Here is a 20,616-nt window from a genome sequence, read left to right on the forward strand (position 1 = left end):
GCATATGGGGGCAGTGTGTGTGTATATGGGGGCAGTGTGTGTATGGGGGGCAGGGGCAATGTGTGTGTATATGGGGGCAGGGGCAATGTGTGTGTATATGGGGGCAGTGTGTGTATGGGGGACAGGGGCAATGTGTGTGTATATGGGGGCAGTGTGTGTGTATATGGGGGCAGTGTGTGTATGGGGGGGCAGGGGCAATGTGTGTGTATATGGGGGCAGGGGCAATGTGTGTGTATATGGGGGCAGTGTGTGTATGGGGGACAGGGGCAATGTGTGTGTATATGGGGGCAGTGTGTGTGTATATGGGGCAGTGTGTGTATATGGGGGCAGTGTGTGTATGGGGGGCAGGGGCAATGTGTGTGCATATGGGGGCAGTGTGTGTGTATATGGGGGCAGTGTGTGTATGGGGGGCAGGGGCAATGTGTGTGTATATGGGGGCAGGGGCAATGTGTGTGTATATGGGGGCAGTGTGTGTATGGGGGACAGGGGCAATGTGTGTGTATATGGGGGCAGTGTGTGTGTATATGGGGGCAGTGTGTGTATGGGGGGCAGGGGCAATGTGTGTGTATATGGGGGCAGTGGCAAAGTGTGTGTGTGTATGATAAGAAGGATAGGGGGGCTTTTTTTTTATAATATGTGTGTGTTTTTTTAAAATTTAATTAAAACAAATATATTTATGTCCCCCCTCCATTCTTACCTTTACTGGGAGGAGGGGGGACATATTTGGTGGTTCCAGTGGTAGGAGGGAACTCTAGCCCGCGCTCCAGGGCTAGAGTTCACTCTCGCGAGATTTGGAGCGTTGCCGTGGTAACCGCGGCAACGCTCCAAATCTCGCGAGAGGAGGACCCGGAGGAGCTGCAGGCTCCTCACTCTCTCCCCTGTCATCTGCCGGCACAGTGCCTGCGGCCCGGTCCGCAGGCACATTGCAGGGCTGGCACTTGGGTAATGCCAGCCCTGCATTAGCCGGCAGGGGAGAATCTCGGGGGGGGAGGGGCGGCAATTGCCCAGTTGCCCCCCCCCCCCCCGGATGTGCCACTGGTCTTGCCCCTCTTAAACAATATTGTCTCTATTATTTAGAGGGCATGGGAGATGCAAGAGAGACTGTGGACCTGTTGGCAGAAAGTGTAGTTTCTTGGGTCTGTGAGCCAAAATGAGCATGTTTGTAAAGACAGTTTTAAGAGCAGGCTGGGGGGACTATACCTACCAGAGAATTGGGTGGAGGGCAAGACCCTGGAGAATTTCTGTGGTGCAACTGACATAGTGGGACAGGAAAAATGCCAAGTTGGGATCTAATCATTCCTGTTTACATTGAAACCAACTTACTCTCAATTGCAAGGAATCAAATGGTCATATCCCACTTGTAAGAGACAACAAAAGCTGCACAGCTGGTTACTAGATTCTTTAAACAAAGTGTGATGCAAGCTTTTAGCAGCCATGGTGTATAGAGACAGCATACCTGGGGGAGAGAGTGGAACCATAATTATCTTCATTTAGCTGCTGCTCACTAATTAACAGTTGACCTAATTATATGTAATTATGGTAAAATCTTGGTGGCTTTTTTGGTCAGAATGTAAATGTATTGTATTGTAGTAGAGTGTCATTTCTTTAGTGTTGTCACATGAAAAGATAAAATAAAATATTTACAAAAATGTGAGGGGTGTACTCACTTTTGTGAGATACTGTAAATGTATTAGTGTTATATGTATCACAACAGAAATCACAAAGTCAAAAGTGTATAGCTGTATCTTAACACATCTTTGGGTATTTTAAAAACACAGAATGGGACTAGATGTGATTATTATTATTTTATTATGTATATAGCGCAGACAACTTCTGTAGCGCTGTACAATGGGATTATAATTATGTAAACAAGGCCTAAGAAGGCAGCTTTAAGAAAGTCCATTATATTGATTATATCGATCATACTTTATTTTAACTTTTTTGTTTTTTAAAAAAGGATTTATCACTTTTAAAATGTTAGCGCAAGTAATAGCAAATTAGAAAAATATCTATTGGTTGTGTTAAAATATTTTTTACATTCTCTGTATATTCATTTTCATGTTAATATGCATGTGATTCCAGTAATTTTTTGCTAACACATTTAATACAGTCCCACACAAAATGTTACTGAAATCTGTTGTTTTAGATGAAAAATATTTTTCTTGGATAGAATATTGGCTTAAAGATAGAATGCAACTTGTAATTGGAAAATGTTCAAATTGAACAACAGTGGTAAGTTGAGTGCCTCAAGGTTCTGCCCTGTGTCCACTTTTCTTTAATCATTTAATAAATTATCTTGAAGTGGTTATTGAAAGTCATGTGTCACAGACGACACATAACTAGGTAAGATAATACAGTCTGACAGCCTCTCTGACAATCAGAAGCTCTCTGCCTGAGCTAAACCCGGAGGTGCAGGGTCAGTTTGTTGGCTCAGAGTAATCAACTGACAGTCTCAGCCAGTGAGCTGGCCATGTGTGTCATGGTTTATCTCAGGAGACCTAATGGTGGAAGGGACCGACCCCAGATAAGAAGCCATATAGAAACGCTGTAGTGATGCTTGAAGTGTTCCTTTAAAGTCACTTGCACTGCACTAAACAAAGTTGGAGTAACTTCCATATGTGCAAGTGCTTCAGTAGACCTCTGTGCACGTGCTGCTCTGGATGCCAAAACAACAGACAACCCCACTTTTGGAGCTTATGTGTTATTGGTGACGACACAACATGACCCCTCTTGCCCTACGCCCCTCAAATTGGGCAGCTCTGCCTTTAAATGCCATGGCCAACTGTCTGTCCCAGTCAGGCCCTGTGCACCACCCGTGCCAAATCACACAAATAGTACCATACAATTAAAACAGTATTGCTTGTTGGAGGTGGTGTAGCTGTATCAGTGAACTGGCTGTGCAGGGAATTACTGTCTGCCTGCCATCCACCCCCTGACTCTTAGCCAATGAGCATGGCACTGTAGGAGCTTTTAATTGCAGAATAAGCAATTGCGGGCGCCTGAGGAACCACAGGTAAGTTGTACTTTTTAAATGGTTTGACTACTTCCTGTGAGAGGGCTCGAGAGCCCTAGTGGCACCATAACCACTACAGCAGGCTGTTATGGTTCCTTTAACACTATATAGCTAGATAGCGAAAGTATTGTCTTGATTCTGTTTGTCTGTGACACTTTCTTAGGATATGATAAGGATGTGATTCAGAGGGCAGAATGCACCATGTGTTTTAATTTGAACTATTCATCTTATAATGGTACTACTTCTCAACTTTTGACCTTAAGATGAAGTTGTTATTTAAAGTATGCATAAAAGCTGTACCGTGGTATGCATAGGATCATCTTTCACAGCATATGACTTTTCACTGGCCTCAATGAGGCCTGCTTTTCGCATGTACCCTAAGCTTGTAAAAGGTTAATCGCCCGATGTGCCCCAAATAGACAGCTATTACATTACATCAGGGAGAGGTTGGCAGGGGTTGCTGTGATTGTAAGGATTATGTCACAATGTCACTCTCCAAAGTCTTCTAAACACTTTGCCTGGTAAATCGCCTTATAACAAGTTAACTGATCAGCAATCACTGTGCGACAAGGCTCACGTCTTGGGAGAACCAAGAGGAACTGAAATTGGATAGACATAAATTAGCCTTGTAAACAGCAACATTTTGCATGAGGGTAGTGAAAGGTTATGATGTAAAAAATATTTGTGGATTTTCAGTCCTACTGGTTTATGGAACACTCCAAGCACCATAATCACTACATCATAATGTGGTAGTTTTGGTGTTAGGAGTGCACTGGCACCCACCCAATGTAAGTAGTAAAACCATTTGCTAAAGGTTTAACATATTACCTTGGGTCCGTTCACCACTAAATTGCGTAGTGGTGTAGTAATCTCGTGGTTATAGTATTTGGAGTATTTCTTTCTACTTTTCTAAAACAACTCACGGGCAGAAGATTGTTTTATTCAAGTCACCAATATGCTAGACAGCTATTTATCAATGAAGCATGCCATGCAGTGACTTTGGGATTAAATATGGAGTAAATTCTATTGCTACTGACTGAAAATTAAAGATAAAGGGACCAATAGTACAGTCAATCACATTGTTTCTATGCACTTTACACCTGTGTTCCTGTGCACTTGCTTTGTATTCTCATAGAGAATCACTGTTGGGAGATAGTGGTAATTGTTGCGCATGCGCCATATTCCAATGCTTCTGTATGAGGAGCATCTGAGTGGACCCTGTAGCCAGAGCTGCTGACCACTTGTTCTTCCCTGTCCCAGCACCAAGGCCCATCCCTGTAATAGCCCTGCCATACAGGCCTAAAGGCAGTAAATAAATTGCCAGATTGGCATCCAGAACTACATGTCCTGGGTGTCAAGCAATAGAAATTCCACATCCTTGTGACACCACAGGTGGCAGATCAGTGTTCCTTTAAATCTGAAAAATGAATTAGCTTTTGCATTTCCAACTTGTTGTCTAAGGCACCAAGATAAAATAAGACAAATTGACAAGAGAACTAGTATAATAAAATAAAATAAGAAATATATAATAAAAAAAAAAAAAGATTAGAAGAGACTAAAACCTAGCCATCTTTCCAGCTCTGCTTTTTTTTTAGCCTAGCATTTGCAACTTTATTGTCAATTCAACAGAACTCTCTGAATATTGAGTACCGTTTTACTAAGCGACAAACAGCAGTCAATTGCAAAACATTATCAAAATAGCTGATTTGGAAAAATTCTCCATCTGAGCTGCTGCAGCCACATAATTTTGGTCTGATTTTTCGTAGTTTTGTTTTAAATTCCATAATAAACCTCTATGGTACCGTAGCAGCCTGATGTATTTCATCATAATTAGTATTTTAGTGATATTCCAATCTCCCAAATTGTAAAACCTCCTTCTGTAGGGGTTCTCTCCCCCTCTTCTATCTCACTTTTCTTTTGCCTCACAATTATTTACTGTTCCATATCCCTGATTGTAAAGCACTGCAGAATATATTGGCGCTGTATAAATAATAATAATAATAATAATAATGGATAATATCTTAGTTTTCCAGATGGTGATGCTTACATTGAAGCCAGTGGCTTACTGATCAAGAAGGGAGGCAGTAGCTTGCCACACACCGTTTGTTGGTCACACTGATGTCATGTAGGGCTTATTGTTATTATGATGTGAGTGCAATTTAATGTATTCCCCCTCTATGCCCTGGACACCCCTCCATCCCTCCTCCCCTCCCCCTGCCGCCATGTTTGTCCGCCCCGTGCCTTCCCCTCCCTGACAGATAACTCGGGCTGTGCACTTCATGTTCCGCCAGGAAGGCAGCAGTGGTGGTGGCGGTGTGCTGGCTCTGCTCGGGGGAGGCAGCATGTCCCGGTACACGGACTGGCTGTATGGGGGGGTGGACCCCAGCCTGGAGGGCAATGGGGGTCCGCTCTGCGCCTCCTTCCTGCCCGGCCGCCAGAGGCTGCTAGAGAGCATCGTGCTGCTGGCCGTGTCCGTGCTGGAGATCGGGCTGTCCCTGCGGAGGATCACCCGCTGCCCGCTGCAGGATGGGGGGCTGCCCGCACCGTGTGCCCGCCCGGAGAGCCTGGGGAAGAACCTGCTGCTGGTAGCGCTCTGCCTGACCTTTGGGGTGGAGGTCGGATTCAAGTTTGCTACTAGGACTGTCATCTATCTGCTGAACCCCTGTCATGTGGTCACTATGTTACAGGTATGGCCCAGCACTGGCACTAAGAGTATATACATATATATGGCACTGAGGGTAGATGCATATATATGGCACTGAGGGGGGGGGGAGGGGGTGTGTGTGCGTGTGTGTGTAGAGAGAAATATAATATAGAGAGAAATGTGTGTTTGTGTATATATCAGCATTGGACACTCCAGGTGCTGTGCACTATATTTATTAGAATCAGGCAACAATTGGGTTTGTCATAGCGTTGAATAATGCATAGCAGTCATATGCATAGTTCATTATACTATTTAGTGCTATCGAGATACCTATTATATATTTATAGACATACGTGAAACTAAATCTTTGATAAATCTATTATTTGACCCATCTGGTAATGGACAATTCTTTATCAATAAATGTGATTGTATGTCTGTTGTAGGAATCTTTGCCAATGTGGCACACAAATGGTCAATAGATACCCCAGATGCCAGTCTGGCAAGTTAATGGATTGCATTCACTGTTGCCCATCTTGCAGTGGTGAATTGTAACCCTTTTATGTAACAATGCATCTTTAACAGGCAGTGGAGTGGAGTGTGCCAATTCAGCATTAGAGTTTATCTATGAGAGAATCCAACATTCTAAATTCAGAATGATAAAGCTAAATAAAATGACATTCTGAAACAAAAACACTGAAATTAGAATTTAGTCATAGATGAATTGACATTAGCATTGCTGTGATGTTCGCTGCAAAATCTGACATCATAGATAATATGCAGTGACACTTTTCTACTTGTAACTATTTTAAAGGACCACTATAGTGCCAGGAAAACATACTCGTTTTCCTGGCACTATAGTGCCCTGAGGGTGCCCCCACCCTCAGGGTCCCCCTCCCGCCCGGCTCTGGAAAGGGGAAAAGGGGTAAAACTTACCTTTTTCCAGCGCTGGGCGGGGAGATCTCTGTCTCCGATCCTCCTCCGTTCCGCCCCGTCGGCTGAATGCGCACGTGCAGCAAGAGCTGCGCGCGCATTCAGCCGGTCGCATAGGAAAGCATTTACAATGCTTTCCTATGGACGCTTGCGTGCTCTCACTGTGATTTTCACAGTGAGAATCACGCAAGCGCCTCTAGCGGCTGTCAATGAGACAGCCACTAGAGGATTTGGGGGAAGGCTTAACCCATTAATAAACATAGCAGTTTCTCTGAAACTGCTATGTTTATAAAAAAAAAAAATGGGTTAACCCAAATGAGTTAACCCAAGTTAGAATAAGCAAGTGTATACAGTTCTCTGCTGAGGCCTCCATCTGGTTGTTGATTGCTAGCATTGGTTGATTTTGTTTCCCAAGTGGGTTTCTGAAAGTAGTTCTAAAGATTGTATATTAAAAAAAATCTCATACAATTTTGGTTACCTTTGAGGCTACTTGATAAAATACAGACTTTGGCCTTGTGTGTTTATTTGCTAAGGAATACAATCTTTATCAGTATACCTTTTACTGTAAATATTGATTAGATATTCTTAGTGTATGACCCTTGCTCACCTCTAGTTACGGCCGTATCCGGTTTCATTCAGTTTTTTTGTTCAGATAGATGTAGTCTAGTTCTCTGGGTTTTAACAATTCCTTATGGGTTAATGATTCAGGCATTATTGTTATAGATTTTTGAAACTAATTGGGTTATCCCTAAATGATGGATCATTAGTGCTCTCTAAGGACTGGTTTTTAAGACCGATGGGATAAGTCTAGTACTTTGAAACGGGTGTATACAATACGTTTTCTCTTTTTAATTACACGTTCACTGAGGCACATCCTATATCTTCCTATATACATTTGCAAGTAATGCATTCTTACGGAAATATTATTTACGTACATAAGACTGGTTTTAGGATGGCTTTAAGTGAAGGTTTGTGGGAAACCTCACCATTTCTATTATGCGGGGTTAGCATGCTCCTTTTTTATAATTTTTTATTTTTGACGTGCATACAAGTACATTATGACATTAAAAGCCACAACTGCGTACAATTTAGCATACAATGTTTAAGGCACAGGCGCGTGAAACAGCGCATTTTGTTTTAAATTGTGGAACAAGCTAGGCTGGCATGTCTATAACTAACAGTAGTGTGGGGAAAATTCACAAGAGTATATAGACATGTGTATAAGATGCATATCTAGATGGGATAGGGTATAACATAGTAAACTGGCAGCGTGGCAGAGCCTGTTTGTGGATAAAATTAGGATTACTCCATGACATGCCTTAGATATGACTATAGAGTGGAACCACTTTGGCTATACTTTGTATATCGTCACCATACATCAAGCGGTTAAATTAAAAGATAAAAATGAGAAATTATATAGACGGAAAAGTAATATCACAAGAATGAAGGGCTGGTATACGTCCGTTTTTGGTTGAGAAGATGGTGCTTCACTTGTGTGGCTTGTTGCCCGACTCATTTGATTCCCATAAGCGGCATAGATTGAGCACCTGTAAGAGGGTCTGTCAGTTTGGCCGCACAGTGGTTTCCATGAGGTTTGATCTTGCAGACACTCATGATCACCCAGATGTTTTTTCACTGGGGAGACTCTGAGGTTTGACTGACGTTCCTCCTCAGGTAGGGTCACTGCTTTGGCTAATGGTGCCATGTGGTCCTGACCGCCGGATAGGTAGCCGATCAGGCAGGTTCGGCGTCTGGGTACCTCGAGGGGGCTTTCGCATCCTTTGTATGCTGCCGCTCTGTGCTCCCGCTCTGGGTGTGGGAGGAGTGGGCTCCATATACTTTTGGAGCTACATCCAGAATCGCCTGAAGGTTTCCTCAAGCCGCAGTAAACAGGTATCTATTATGTGTCCTGCTTGTCATGCCTAGCTCTAATGTGTCTAGAGGGATTGGAGCCGCCATCTTGGTTCGCTCTGGCCTTCGCAGGTAACAGCTGGAATCGGGAGGTGGGTACAGTTAGGGCTGCATATAGTTGCCCAGTGGGGACCAGGATGACCCCTGCCGGTCCGGAGGGGGCAGAGGAGTCGGAGGTCAGTGGGGCCACGCTGTGGAGCGAGGAGAGCGGGCGTTTCCCCCCCAGCTCGAGTCCCAGTACACCGCAGTTAGTCTGCTCCAGTTCCCGGAGGTCGGGTTTTTTTAGGTAAGGTCTCAATAGAGTCCCCTTGGTACCCTGGACGTGGGTGGTGCACCTTGGTAGGTATATCTGCTCAAAAGTCGGGTTATTTCCCCAGGATTATTTGAATTAGCAGGAGCTCGTGTTTCATGCGTCTAGTCAGCTGCACGTCCAGGCTCTGCCCCCTGCATGCTCCTTTTCAAGGGACACTATAGTCACCAGAACCACTACAGTATACCCGCAGGCTTTTTAATGTAAACACAGCCTTTTCAGAGAAAAGGCAGTGTGTACTTTGGCGAGAACATCTCTAGTGGCTGTCAATTAGACAGCCACTAGACGTGCTTCCTAGTCCAGTGACTGTCTGAGTGACTGCCACTGGCGTTCATTGTCTCCACGCTCTGCATGGAGGTGCTGAATGTTCCTCTATAGAGATGCATCGATTCAATGAATCTCTGAGAAGATGCAGCTTGGAGCAACATTTTGCTGTGCATGTGCAATAGCCTCCCAATGCTTTTCTATGGTGATGCATTGGATTGGCTGTGATCATAAAGTCTGATAATCTTTGCCACGGAGGCAGAGCCAGTCGCTGCTAGTCTGGCACAGCGTTGTAGAAAAGGTGAGTTTAAACTCCTTTCCACTGCTCTAAGAGTGGGGCTGAGGACCTAAATTTTCACACCAGCACTATGGTGTCAGGAATGCATCTTTGTATTACTGACACTATATTGTTCCTTAAAGTTGGTTAAAAAAAACAAATTGGTGATGGGAATTTGAGAAATTATGTTTAGATAATGGTCAGGAAATTCAAAGTGAATTCAAAGTTTTAGCCCCAAATAGCCAACTAACTGACCTAAACTTCACTCTCAATCCACTTTCAGTACCGGACAGGTCACTCTTTATGGATTAAACAAGTCAGTACATGCTACAAACTGTGGCACAAAGTTTGATAATTTAGTCTTGTTCCAAAAACTCAAGAATATTGCAGATTTCAGTAACTGTTTAGATACGTAAAATTAAGGGACTTGCGTCAAAGCCTGAAGTAAAAGGGACAGCAGTAACGACCCCTACCCTGTTTGATAAATTATGATTAACTGAAAACCTGCAGAGGGGACTCATCGCCACGCTATAAAGTTACATGGGCTCAGAATCTAGGGAAGGGTGAGACCTGAAATACACTCTGCGATAGTCCGATCTAGAGGGTACGATGGAAGGAGGAGAATAGTAGCATTGCAAGGCCTAGCGCAGACAGAGCGTTTCCATCTCTCTGAAAGCTGTAGTTGAAGTAGGGGAGTGGTGCCTGGTCGACCCCAGGTAAGAAAGCCAACTGTTCTAAAACGGTTTGACTACTTACATTGGAGGGAAGCCACAACACTCCTGGTACCTTAACCACTGCAGTGTGCTGTAGTTGTTATGGTGCTTGTAGTGTTCCTTTTTATGTGGCACTATAGGCACCCAGACCACTTCAGCTCATTGAAGTGGTCTGGGTGCAGTGTTCCAGGCCCCTTGTCACAGCAAAGGTAATCATTGCAGTTTTTAATAAACTGCAATAATTGTCTTTTGATGGTTAACTCCACCTCTACCACACAGCCACTAGAGGGTCCTGGTCGTTGGGCAATGCATGAGGACATTCAGGGTCACACACCCGTAGCAAAGCATTATATAATGGGGGAAGTCCTAATGAGAGTGCAGCCATCGCTGCACATGCGCATTAGGTCTACCCAGTCGGCACAGGTGGAGTGGAGGCGGAGCTTGAACCAGCGACGAGAGACATCAGTGCTGGGATCAGGTGAGTGACAGAAGTTTTTTTTTTATTTTTTATTATTATTTTTTTTAACCCCTTCTGCACCCTGGGGTGAAGGGGGGGGGGGGGGGGGGGGGGGCAAAGGCAGACACTATAGCAAGCTATAGTGTCAGGAAAACAACTTTCCTGGCACTATAGCTTCCCTATAAGTACAGAAAATATCGAGAGAGAAGAGAGAGTGTGTGTGGCTTTTTTTCCCCCTTATATTTACAAAGAATGGCTTCCTCCCCCCCCCCCCCCCCTTTTTATATTTACAAAGAATCCCATTTTGTATAACCACTCTTTTCTCTGGGAAGGGAGGTGTGTTGTAAAAACTATTGTGTGTGTTGATTGTGCCAGTTATGTAATATCTAGGATTAAAATTAAAACCTGAAAGATGCATATAGTGACAGGAGGATAATGGGGACACAGCTAAAACTGGAGGCCGAGCAACAGAATCCAGGTCAATCGGCAGGAACGTCTCTTTATAGATGTACATAGAAAAAAAAATTGGGAGCACACCTGGAACATGCATTTCTTAGCAGTGGTGCTGCCATAGGGACAGTAATTTATGCAAAACTCAGGTTAAGGAACAGCACTCCAACAAAACTAGTTCTACATTTTACCAGGTTTAAAAAAAAAATAAAAAAATCCTGTGTTAGCAAAAAAATATGAAGATTCGGTTCCACCATATGGCTATATTGTGTTAAGCCCACCACTGCGCCACAGTACAGCAATACTTGTTAAAATTAGTGTAAGTCCCACTGATATTGGAGTACTGTGGCATAGGGTAGGCTTAACAATAGCAATGCCACTGTAATAATGATTTTTATTTGATGTAGCGCAGATATATTCATTGTTAATGATATTTTTATTTGATATGGAGCAGATATGATATGCATTGTGAGTATATCTGTACATATCAAAGCACTGTCACTTTAATTGTTTAGTTTTTACACTGCATTGTTATTAATTGCGTTTATCACTTTAACTGTGCATTATATATATTATATTCACAATGCTCTTATAGATTAATTAAATTCACTTTAGTTTATTTAGCACAGGCGCTATTTATCTCACGTTGGAATTAGTGTAGGACCCCTGATATTAAGGATCTGTGAAGTAGTGGTGGGCTTAGCATAATATGGCCATATGGTGTAACTGAATTCCCGCATTTCTTTGCTAAGATCGGTGATTTTAAGTAGCCGTATAAAATTGAAAACTGTATTTTTGTGTGTGCTGCTCCTTAATCTGTATTCTTTATAGTTGTATGTGATTAATTTGTGCGGTTTCACTAGCATGTAAGGTAATTAGTATCACAGCATGGATACCTAAGAAAGTTGGCTATCATGCAGTGCTTTGTTGTGGGTTAACTAACTAGCAGATTTATTCACTAAATTGTGTCTTGCTGGTAAATGAAATTCAAGTTTAAGCCAAAATGATCACATTGGGGGGAAAAAATGCTCTGTCGGCCATGTTTTTAGTTTGGCTATATTGTCCTAATTGTGAAATTCACTTTCAATTCCTGGCACCACTTCACATTTAAAGGACATATCTGACTCCAGTTTGACTCTTGATGAACCACATAGAGAAGCATTAAGGGCACACAATGCTTGCGCTGCAATAGCTGTGATCCACATAGCACCCACAGGGGTGTTTGCTAAAGTGAATTCCAAATTTAAAGGGACACTATATTCACCAAAATAACAACAGCTTATTGTATTCTGGTGAGCCCTTCAGGCTTTTTGCAGTAAACACTGTTTGTTTTTCAGAGAAAATGCAGTGTTTACATTACAGCCTAATGATAACTCCACTTGTCACTCCTCAGATGGCTGCTAGAAGAGCTTCCCGGGGCAGTGCTGCACAGTCAGTGTCTCCACCCTCTTCATGCAGACACAGAACTTTCCTCATAGACATACATTGATTCAAGGCATTTCCATGAGGAGATGATGATTGACCAGGGCTGTGTTTGATGAGTGCTGGCTCTGCCTCTGTGAAGTCACAATATCAAGGACTTTCTGCTAGTTGCAGCTTATCATTGTAAAATTTTTCTTACATTTCATTTCTTTTTTTAAAGGGCAAAGGTAATTGCTGGATAATTACTTCAATTTTTTTGTGTTGTGCATCGGGGTACGCAACTTTTAGCATTCCAGATGTGAACTACATCGCCCGTAATGCTTTCCCAGTGTTATGGCTGTATGAGCATTATGGGAGACGTAGTCCAACACATCTGAAATACTGAAGATTGCCTATGCCGGAACTAGACGGCACTTGTTATCTGTGAGACTGGTTTTGGGCATTACGGTGCTGTTTTAATGAAGGAAGCTTTTAAACTATGCGTGTTTCAGGGCTCTTGTTTGTAGGGGAAAGACTGCTTCTAGTTGACGGTCAGGAAACCTCTATTCCTATCAGAGCGCTCTGGGAACAAGTAAGGAACAGACCAATACGATTCCAAACGAGTTCTGGGCACATTTCGTAATTTTGAGCAGTCTTGTTTTATAAGCACCTCTATTTTAGGATTGCAACAGCGTTACTTAAATCAAATTATGCAGTTTGGGTGTGGCCATATGTTAAGCAATGGATTAAATATTAAACTGTAAATGTGACTCATAACAGAGCTTGCTATAAACTGTTCTAATGACTTATTATCTGTGCCCTCTTTCATTAAATAAGTCTAATAAATAGTTTTTTTGCTGATGTGGCCAGATACCAATGCCTCGGAATGTTTGGTACAGGTGTGGTCAGAACGTTTTAAAAGGGTTTGATTTTGTGTGGCATATGCCAGATATCTTTCCAAACCAACATATATGTACATTAGGTCTGTTGACGGTAAAACGGCACCTACCTCAAATTGTTGCTGCTGATTTGAAGGATGAATTCTGTTTAATAATCTGTCAAAGCACCTTTATGTTGTACTTATGAACTGTTTGCACAGGAGCTAACATGTGTAAAGCAAACATATTTCTCAATGCAGTGTGGCTTGCCAATGTTTTATTAATATTTTATGGTGACAATATGAAATATTCTAAAATGCATTGTTTTTTACATTAAAGGGATGCTATAGTCACCAAATCCGCTTTAGCTTAATGAAGCAGTTTGTGTGTATAGATCATGCCTCTGAAGTTTTGCTTCTCAAGTCTCTGCCATTTCGGAGTTAAATCACCTGTTTCTGTTTATGCAGCCCTGAGCACGTCTCCCCTGACTGACTGAATTAAAACTAAACGGTTTCATTTTGAATCAGATGTAACTTAATTTATATCTCCTGCTTTGTTAATTGAACTTAAATTACCTAAAGGAGGGTACTGCAGGGTCTATCAAGCAATTCACAGAGCAGGAGATAAGAAATTCTTAATTAAATAGGTGTTGCAATAAAGAAAGTGTAAACATTAGATTACTCTTTACAGGAAGTGTTTAGGAAAGCTGTGCACATGCAGTCACATGCAGGGAGGTGTTTCTAGGGCTGCATAAACAAAGTGATTTAACTCCTAAAATGGCAAAGCATTTCAGCGACTATGGAGGTCCTCACAAAGCGTGAGGACGTCCAGCGACGGTAAAGCACAGAAAATCTATGCTATAAACCAGGAAGTACCCTCTTGTGGCTGTCTAGACAGCCACTAGAGGAGGAGTTAACCCTGCAATGTAAATATTGCAGTTTATGAAAACTGCAATATTTACAGTTGCAGGGTTATGGGTAGTGGGAGTTGGTACCTAGACCACTCCAATGGGCAGAAGTGGTCTGGGTGCCCGGAGTGTCCCTTTAAGCTAAAGTTGTTTTGATGACGTGTGTGTGTGTGTGTGTGTGTATATATATATATATATATAGGAAACATGGGGGGATGGTTGCACTCACCTAAACATGCTTAAATGGGGTGCTGCTGGGGGCCATATTATATTGAAGTTGCTGTTTAGTAGATAGGAGAGTGCGCTGGATCTTGTGTATTTATTATATATATATATATATATATATATATATATATATATAATTTTGTGTATGCATCAATATAATCCTAAAATCTATCACAAAATACACTTATTTGGGCTGGAGGGAGGGTAAGATAAAGCCCTCTTTTTGTGAGGTGGCATAACACGCCCTAGCGTCGAGATGGAGTTAATTTTACTCTAACTGGGCCAGGTTTGTTTTTGCTTGAAGATGAAGTAAACCCATTTGCTGTCTCACAAAGGAATACCAACTGGTAAAAGGCACATTGTCTGATGAAACTGTGCAATGCTACCCCTGGGATATAATTAAACCTAATTGAAAAAACACCCAGGTGTTCTTCTCTTTCTTTAAATTATATAGTCCTTTTAATCTCCATCTGAAAATCCATAGGGCCGTGCTATTCTAACCCTCAGTAGCAGCTTTTTAATATAGCTTCTATTTGCCTCCTCATTCCTTTTTGTTTTTTAGTTAACTGTTGCTTAGCAACAAACATCACTTATTGCAATATTGTCTCCTGTCCATTCACAGAGAATTTTCATTGACGAAAAAAGATCTGCAAAAATTGTATGAACAGGAGTTTTTTTTGTGTAATTCCCCTCTACAGTGGAACATGCAGATTTGTCCTAACAAATACATTGTTTTTATGCCATTAATGAACCTGTAAAGCCTAGTTAATTCAAATACATAAATCTGCAGATACTCTAAACAAATTATTTCAGTGTCTTCCTAAAGCTCTTTCCCTTTAACTGATTTTATTATGTGTTATGGAAGGGAAACTAAATAATGAGCTGAATAAATGAACATGCAGAGACACTTAAAGGGACACTATAGTCACCAGAACAACTACAGTTTAATGTCGCTCTTCTGATGTCTGTAGCATCCCTTCGGGCATTTTTTTTTATGTAAATACTGCCTTTTGAGATGGTCTGGGTGCACTGTCCCTGTCCAATTGCCCCTAAAGCTGAAAACATTGCAGTTTTAGAGACACTGCAAAACATTGATTCAATGCTTTCCTGTGGGGAAGGCCTAATGCTCGTGTGGTGCTTGTTGCGCATGCGCATTAGGTGCCTCCTTGCGATGACATCGGAGGAGACAGAGATGGAATAACGTGAGCTTTTAAAGGGTTTTTAACCCTCTAATTGCTTGGGGCGGGGGGGGGGAAGGTGCGTGGGGGCAAAGGTATTGAAACAATATCTTTTATTGTTGCTATGATTATTTGTAGTTTATTGATATCTGGTGTGGATAACCAGGACATCATCTGATTCTATTGGTAAAATTGCTAGTGAAGAAAGCCATACTGGTGATTTTATTTTTTTTGCCTATCTATGTGCCAATGGCAAAGGCTAATTGAGCATAAGTGTCACGACTACTAGTGTGGTCCAGCACGCAGAAACTATGTAAACATATACATATACAAGGAAAGGGAAATAAAAGGACCGAGCGTAAACCGGACCTTAGAATGGCCGGACTAATACGCTAGAGACAGAGAATGGTCAAAGGGAAAGCAGGGAAGCCAGAAAATACACAATACCGTAAACACAAGCCAAGTCAGGGAAACCAGAATATAGAATAACCAGGGAAAAGCCATGATCAGGATACCAGGAAATCAGAAACACGAAAAATGAGCACTCTCAGGAAACCAGGAAACGGAAACCACGACAGGGCAAAGTACTGGGGTGAGTTAGGGATTTAAATATCCCTCTCTATGCTCTGATTGGTCAGAGGGCGACCTCTGACCCCAAAACGTGCGTGTGTGTTGACGTTGTGACGTCACGCACACGTTGGTATAATTCCCGGGGGCGGGGCTAGTGATAGACGCGACCACGCTGTCGGCGCCATCTTGGATTTGGGCGTGATGCCCAGAAGACCTGGGGAGCGGTTCCCGGCTCGCCGACGAGCAGGTAAACTTGTGTTGTCGGCGAGGCTGTGCCGGTCAGGCACGGCCGTGAGACTCGGCGGGCCGGCGACCGCAACAATAAGAATATAATCAAAATTCTGCATTTGCTAGTATTCTCTGTTGTGTCACCAAGTTATTTTTGCATGGTAAGTTCACCTTAAAAAGCATATGGAAAAATACAAGCGATTTAGTGACCAGACTGAGTCCATCTTTTCATATGTTGTATGATGCATGCCAATGTGACCATTTGTGGAGCTCAGTGATTAATTTTGATTCATGAAAGCTGCAATGTGACTGGTTTACTGCCTCAGGCAATTGCCTGATATGTGTATTGCTGTTCTGCCAGTCAGGCAGCATTTTTATTTTAAAGGGACAACTTCAAGCAGCTAAGCAGGATTTATGTGAACTCTGACAAAAACTTGGTATCTTACTTGTGTGTTACAGCCAGCTCTGGTTTCAAACAAGTATTGGTAAATACGGCAGATCAAAACCGTCCTACTGCCGCTATCCCCTGTGTGGCCGTGAGTAGGGACATGTCTACTAAACAGTAAGCAGCTTACTGGGTAACCATTGGCGGGTGGGTGATAATTGTAAAAATAACGACCCAAGCCAATATAATTTTTTTTTTTAGACCCAAATAAAACTCCATAAAGTCCCGTTGAACTAAGAAAATAAACCCAGATTGCAATTAAAAAATAAAAAGAATCCTTTTTCACCCGGCGAGGGCTTCACGCAGACTGATCTTTTCAGAGCGGGGAAAGGCTTATAAATCTTCCCCACACTGTGAAATTTGACTCAGAGTGCTCTTGCAGGTAAAGCTCAAAATTTACCCTTCCGAGCACTCTGATTGGTTAGCTTTTTGAAATTCGGTCAAGCGAATGCTCAAGTCTGTAACTGGGCATGTGTGTGAATTTCACAGACCGAGCTAGTGTGGACAGACTAAGGACCTGCAGGTCACAGTCATCTGAGAATGGTAAGATGGACATAAATCCTAAAAACAATTTAAAAAAGGTGAAATGTGTGGTTAAGGGGCATTTGGGTGTGACTAGGGGCACAATAAAATGTAGAGTCGTCTGGAGTGGGGGGTGGTTAGAAAAAAACTAAAACCGCAATAAAAAAATGGATGAAAAATGTATGGTCTCGCCTCGGAGACTGCAAATACTGCAGATTTACATTAAATGCAGATTCTAAGGAGGGCTCATCTCCTCCTAAATTAATGTTTTAGTGATTTTCAGACACTTCCTTTTTTTTCCCTTAAATTTTTTGTTGCAGCCTTAGGCCTACAATGTTTTTAAATTATTTTTCTTCACTGCGGTTTAGACTTAATGCCCCATAATGGGGGGAAAAAAACTGATTTTAAGAGAACCTGAAATATTGCATTGACAGAAGCAGGATTCATAATTTCCAGTCGTCATTCGATATTTGCAAACGGAAATTTAGCCCTTGCACGTAGAAATTCACCCCTCTTGATTATGCTCTGGCTTATTGTGGCAAGTAACTCTTAAGGCCTGAATAGTAGCCTAGGACTTCAAATTTTAAGCTCTGACAGAAGTATTCAGACCATTGCTATGACACTTGAAATTTAGCTCGGATGCATCACATTTCTTTTTTTTTTATAATTCTTTATTTTATTCGTGCATAGTGGTAACAATCGTTTGCACTGCCACAACAGCTGGTGCAGACATATACGTAAACATCTTGAAACATTGGTATGGCATCAAAAACAGTGCACATTTTTAGATTTTTGAAAGTCAAGACATACAGATTACAAGCACGATTTTTTAGTTTGCGCATGCGTAGTTACTTAGATCATTCTTTAATTTTATATTACGAAGTTTCCTCAAGCTATAGAGCAACCTGTCAGTTATAAGTGACTATTCATTAGGTACACAGTGTGATTTCCCGACTGACTATGGCGTATAATTAGAGGGTTACAAGCTTATTAGAGTACGTTTAGAGTAGGTTTCCACCAGGCATAGTGCGCCATCGGCATCTTAGTGCAGGAAGTCCGCACCAAAGTGGCATTCACATTGAACATTAGCTTAAGCATTAACATTATCCTGAACATTAGCTTTAACTTTAGCTCTATCAGAGAGGGTGTGTGCGTGTCGATGTCTGCAGCTTGCTTACGGTCTAAAATGCCTATATAGGTCAACGCACGCTGTAAAAATAAATGCCCAATTGAGTGAGACAAAACTTAAACTTAGCATATAGGGCGAATGGTGCATATAAGCCATTGGGTTTCCGCTGGCAACCTAACAATAAGGATGAAATTGATTGCAAGTATCACGCTGGAAGATATATAAGTGAGTACAGTGTGCTATGTAATTAAGCAGGCTAAAGCAGGTGAGTTAGGTAGGCTATACATAACATTAACCACACAGGCTATGATATATTTGCACGTAACAATACAGTCTCGTGGGTGGTCTGCTGCGGTGTGCTATTTAGGGTTTACCCCTCACGGATCAGTCTCAGGGACAGACTCAGCCCATACCAGTAGGGGACACAACACAGTCTCTGAGTTCAGGGGCCCGTTGCCTGTCATCTTGCCACAACATGCTCCGGTAGGTTGGGGCTCTCAGCCTGTGTGTCGCTCTGGTCAGCCATTTAGGTGTCTTCGATGCCGTTTCGAGGCTCGGCACTGAGCATCTCCTTCTCCGCCGCCATGTTGGGAATCGCGTGGCCGGGGAGCAGTACCTCGTGGTTTGGAGTGTGTTCCTGATGAGTGCTATCTCGAGGCTCGTGTCTCCACTTGCTGTTTCGCCAGCTCCCTCCAGGTGGCCGCAGACATGGTATCCAGCCGTGGGAGAGCGGCAGGTCGCTTGATAGCTGCTCTGTGTCCCCGCCATACTGTGCGTGTGTTAGGTGCTGGTCGGCCATCTTGGGACACGCTGACCGGACCGCAATGCTCGGCGGGACCGGGGTGGAGGTGTTTCAGCATACAGTGATGGCAGCCTGTGGGGACCGGGATGACCCCCCCGGTCCAGGGGGGGGGGGGCTGGCAGAGCGCCGGTCGGAGAACCGGGCGAGCGGCCGTCTCACCCAGGCTTAAGCTTGTAGGCCTCAGGCCTCTTCCGGGTTACGTTGGTGCCGTTGGTGCTCTTTTCGGGTATCTCCGGATTCTTCATCGCCTGAACAATGCTATAGTCGCATTTTCGGGTCAGTTTCTGTTTGTGGCCCGCCGTTGGCTCCGATATTGCAGCTCAGAAGCAGGAGCTCAGACGAGGCACGTCTGATCCGACCGGCGGTCAGGCCCCGCCCCCCGCATCACATTTCTTAATCGTCTTTGAGATGTTTCTACACTTTGAAGTCCACCTGTGGCATATTCAATTGATTGGACATGATTTGGAAAGGCTCACGGCTGTAAATGCATGAGGTCAAAGTAACAAATGTTAAAGGGACACTCCAGGCACCCAGACCACTTCTGCCCATTGGAGTGGTCTGGGTGCCAACTCCCACTACTCCTAACCCTGCAACTGTAATTATTGCAGCTTTTTAGACAGCCACTAGAGGTCACTTCCTGACTTCTAGCAAGGATTTTCCTTGCAAGTGCGTCGCTGGACGTCCTCACGCTATGTGAGGACCTCCAGCGTCGCTCATTTCCCCATTTGAAAGCATTGAAAATCTTTTTCAATGCTTTCCTATGGGGAGCGCTAATGCGCATGCGCGGCAATGCCGCGCATGCGCATAAAGTCTCCTCGGCCGGTGGGCGAGATCAGTCTCGCCCACCGGCCGACGGAATCAGAAGAAGGAGCGGCGCGGAGGAGGAGACAGTGACGAGGGACATCGCCGCTGCCTCAGGTAAGTGACTGAAGGGGTTTTCACCCCTTCAGTAACCGGGGATTGGTGGGTGGGAGGGAGAGGGAGCCTCCAGTGCCAGGAAAATGGATTGTTTTCCTGGCACTGGAGTTTCCTTTTTAAGCTCCATTGAAAGTTCCCAAAAGCACAGTGGTCTTCATAATTCTTAAAGCGGCTCTTGCACTGTATAGGGACTTTGCCAAATTCGCAAAGGCCTCCAATGGTGACATTGCTGCTGGGAGCCTGGAAATATGGGGAGCGTGAGGGGGGAGGGGTTTATACTAATATATTTGCATTGGTGTTATCAAATCTGTCTTATTTGCTTTGTCATTATGAGATATTGCATGAAGATTGATGTGGAAAAAAAAAAATTGTAGTATAAGGCTGTAAGATAAAAAATAAAAATATGGAGGGGTTTGAATACTTTCTGAATGCACTATAATTTTG

At 43.2% G+C, this 20,616-nt stretch overlaps 1 protein-coding gene across 1 annotated transcript in view; it reads left to right on the forward strand.

The window, feature by feature from the left end:
- The first annotated feature begins 5,199 nt into the window (after nucleotides 1–5,199).
- TMEM164 (transmembrane protein 164) overlaps nucleotides 5,200–20,616 on the forward strand; it is a 61,617-nt gene continuing 46,200 nt past the window's right edge. The window contains exon 1 of the mRNA XM_063432148.1: nucleotides 5,200–5,700. Coding sequence (XP_063288218.1) covers nucleotides 5,293–5,700 — 408 coding nt within the window. The 5' untranslated portion in view covers nucleotides 5,200–5,292. The remainder of the gene's footprint in view (nucleotides 5,701–20,616) is intronic.

The sequence above is a fragment of the Pelobates fuscus genome, chromosome 9, assembly GCF_036172605.1.
Source record: "Pelobates fuscus isolate aPelFus1 chromosome 9, aPelFus1.pri, whole genome shotgun sequence".
NCBI classification, from domain to species: Eukaryota; Metazoa; Chordata; class Amphibia; order Anura; family Pelobatidae; genus Pelobates; species Pelobates fuscus.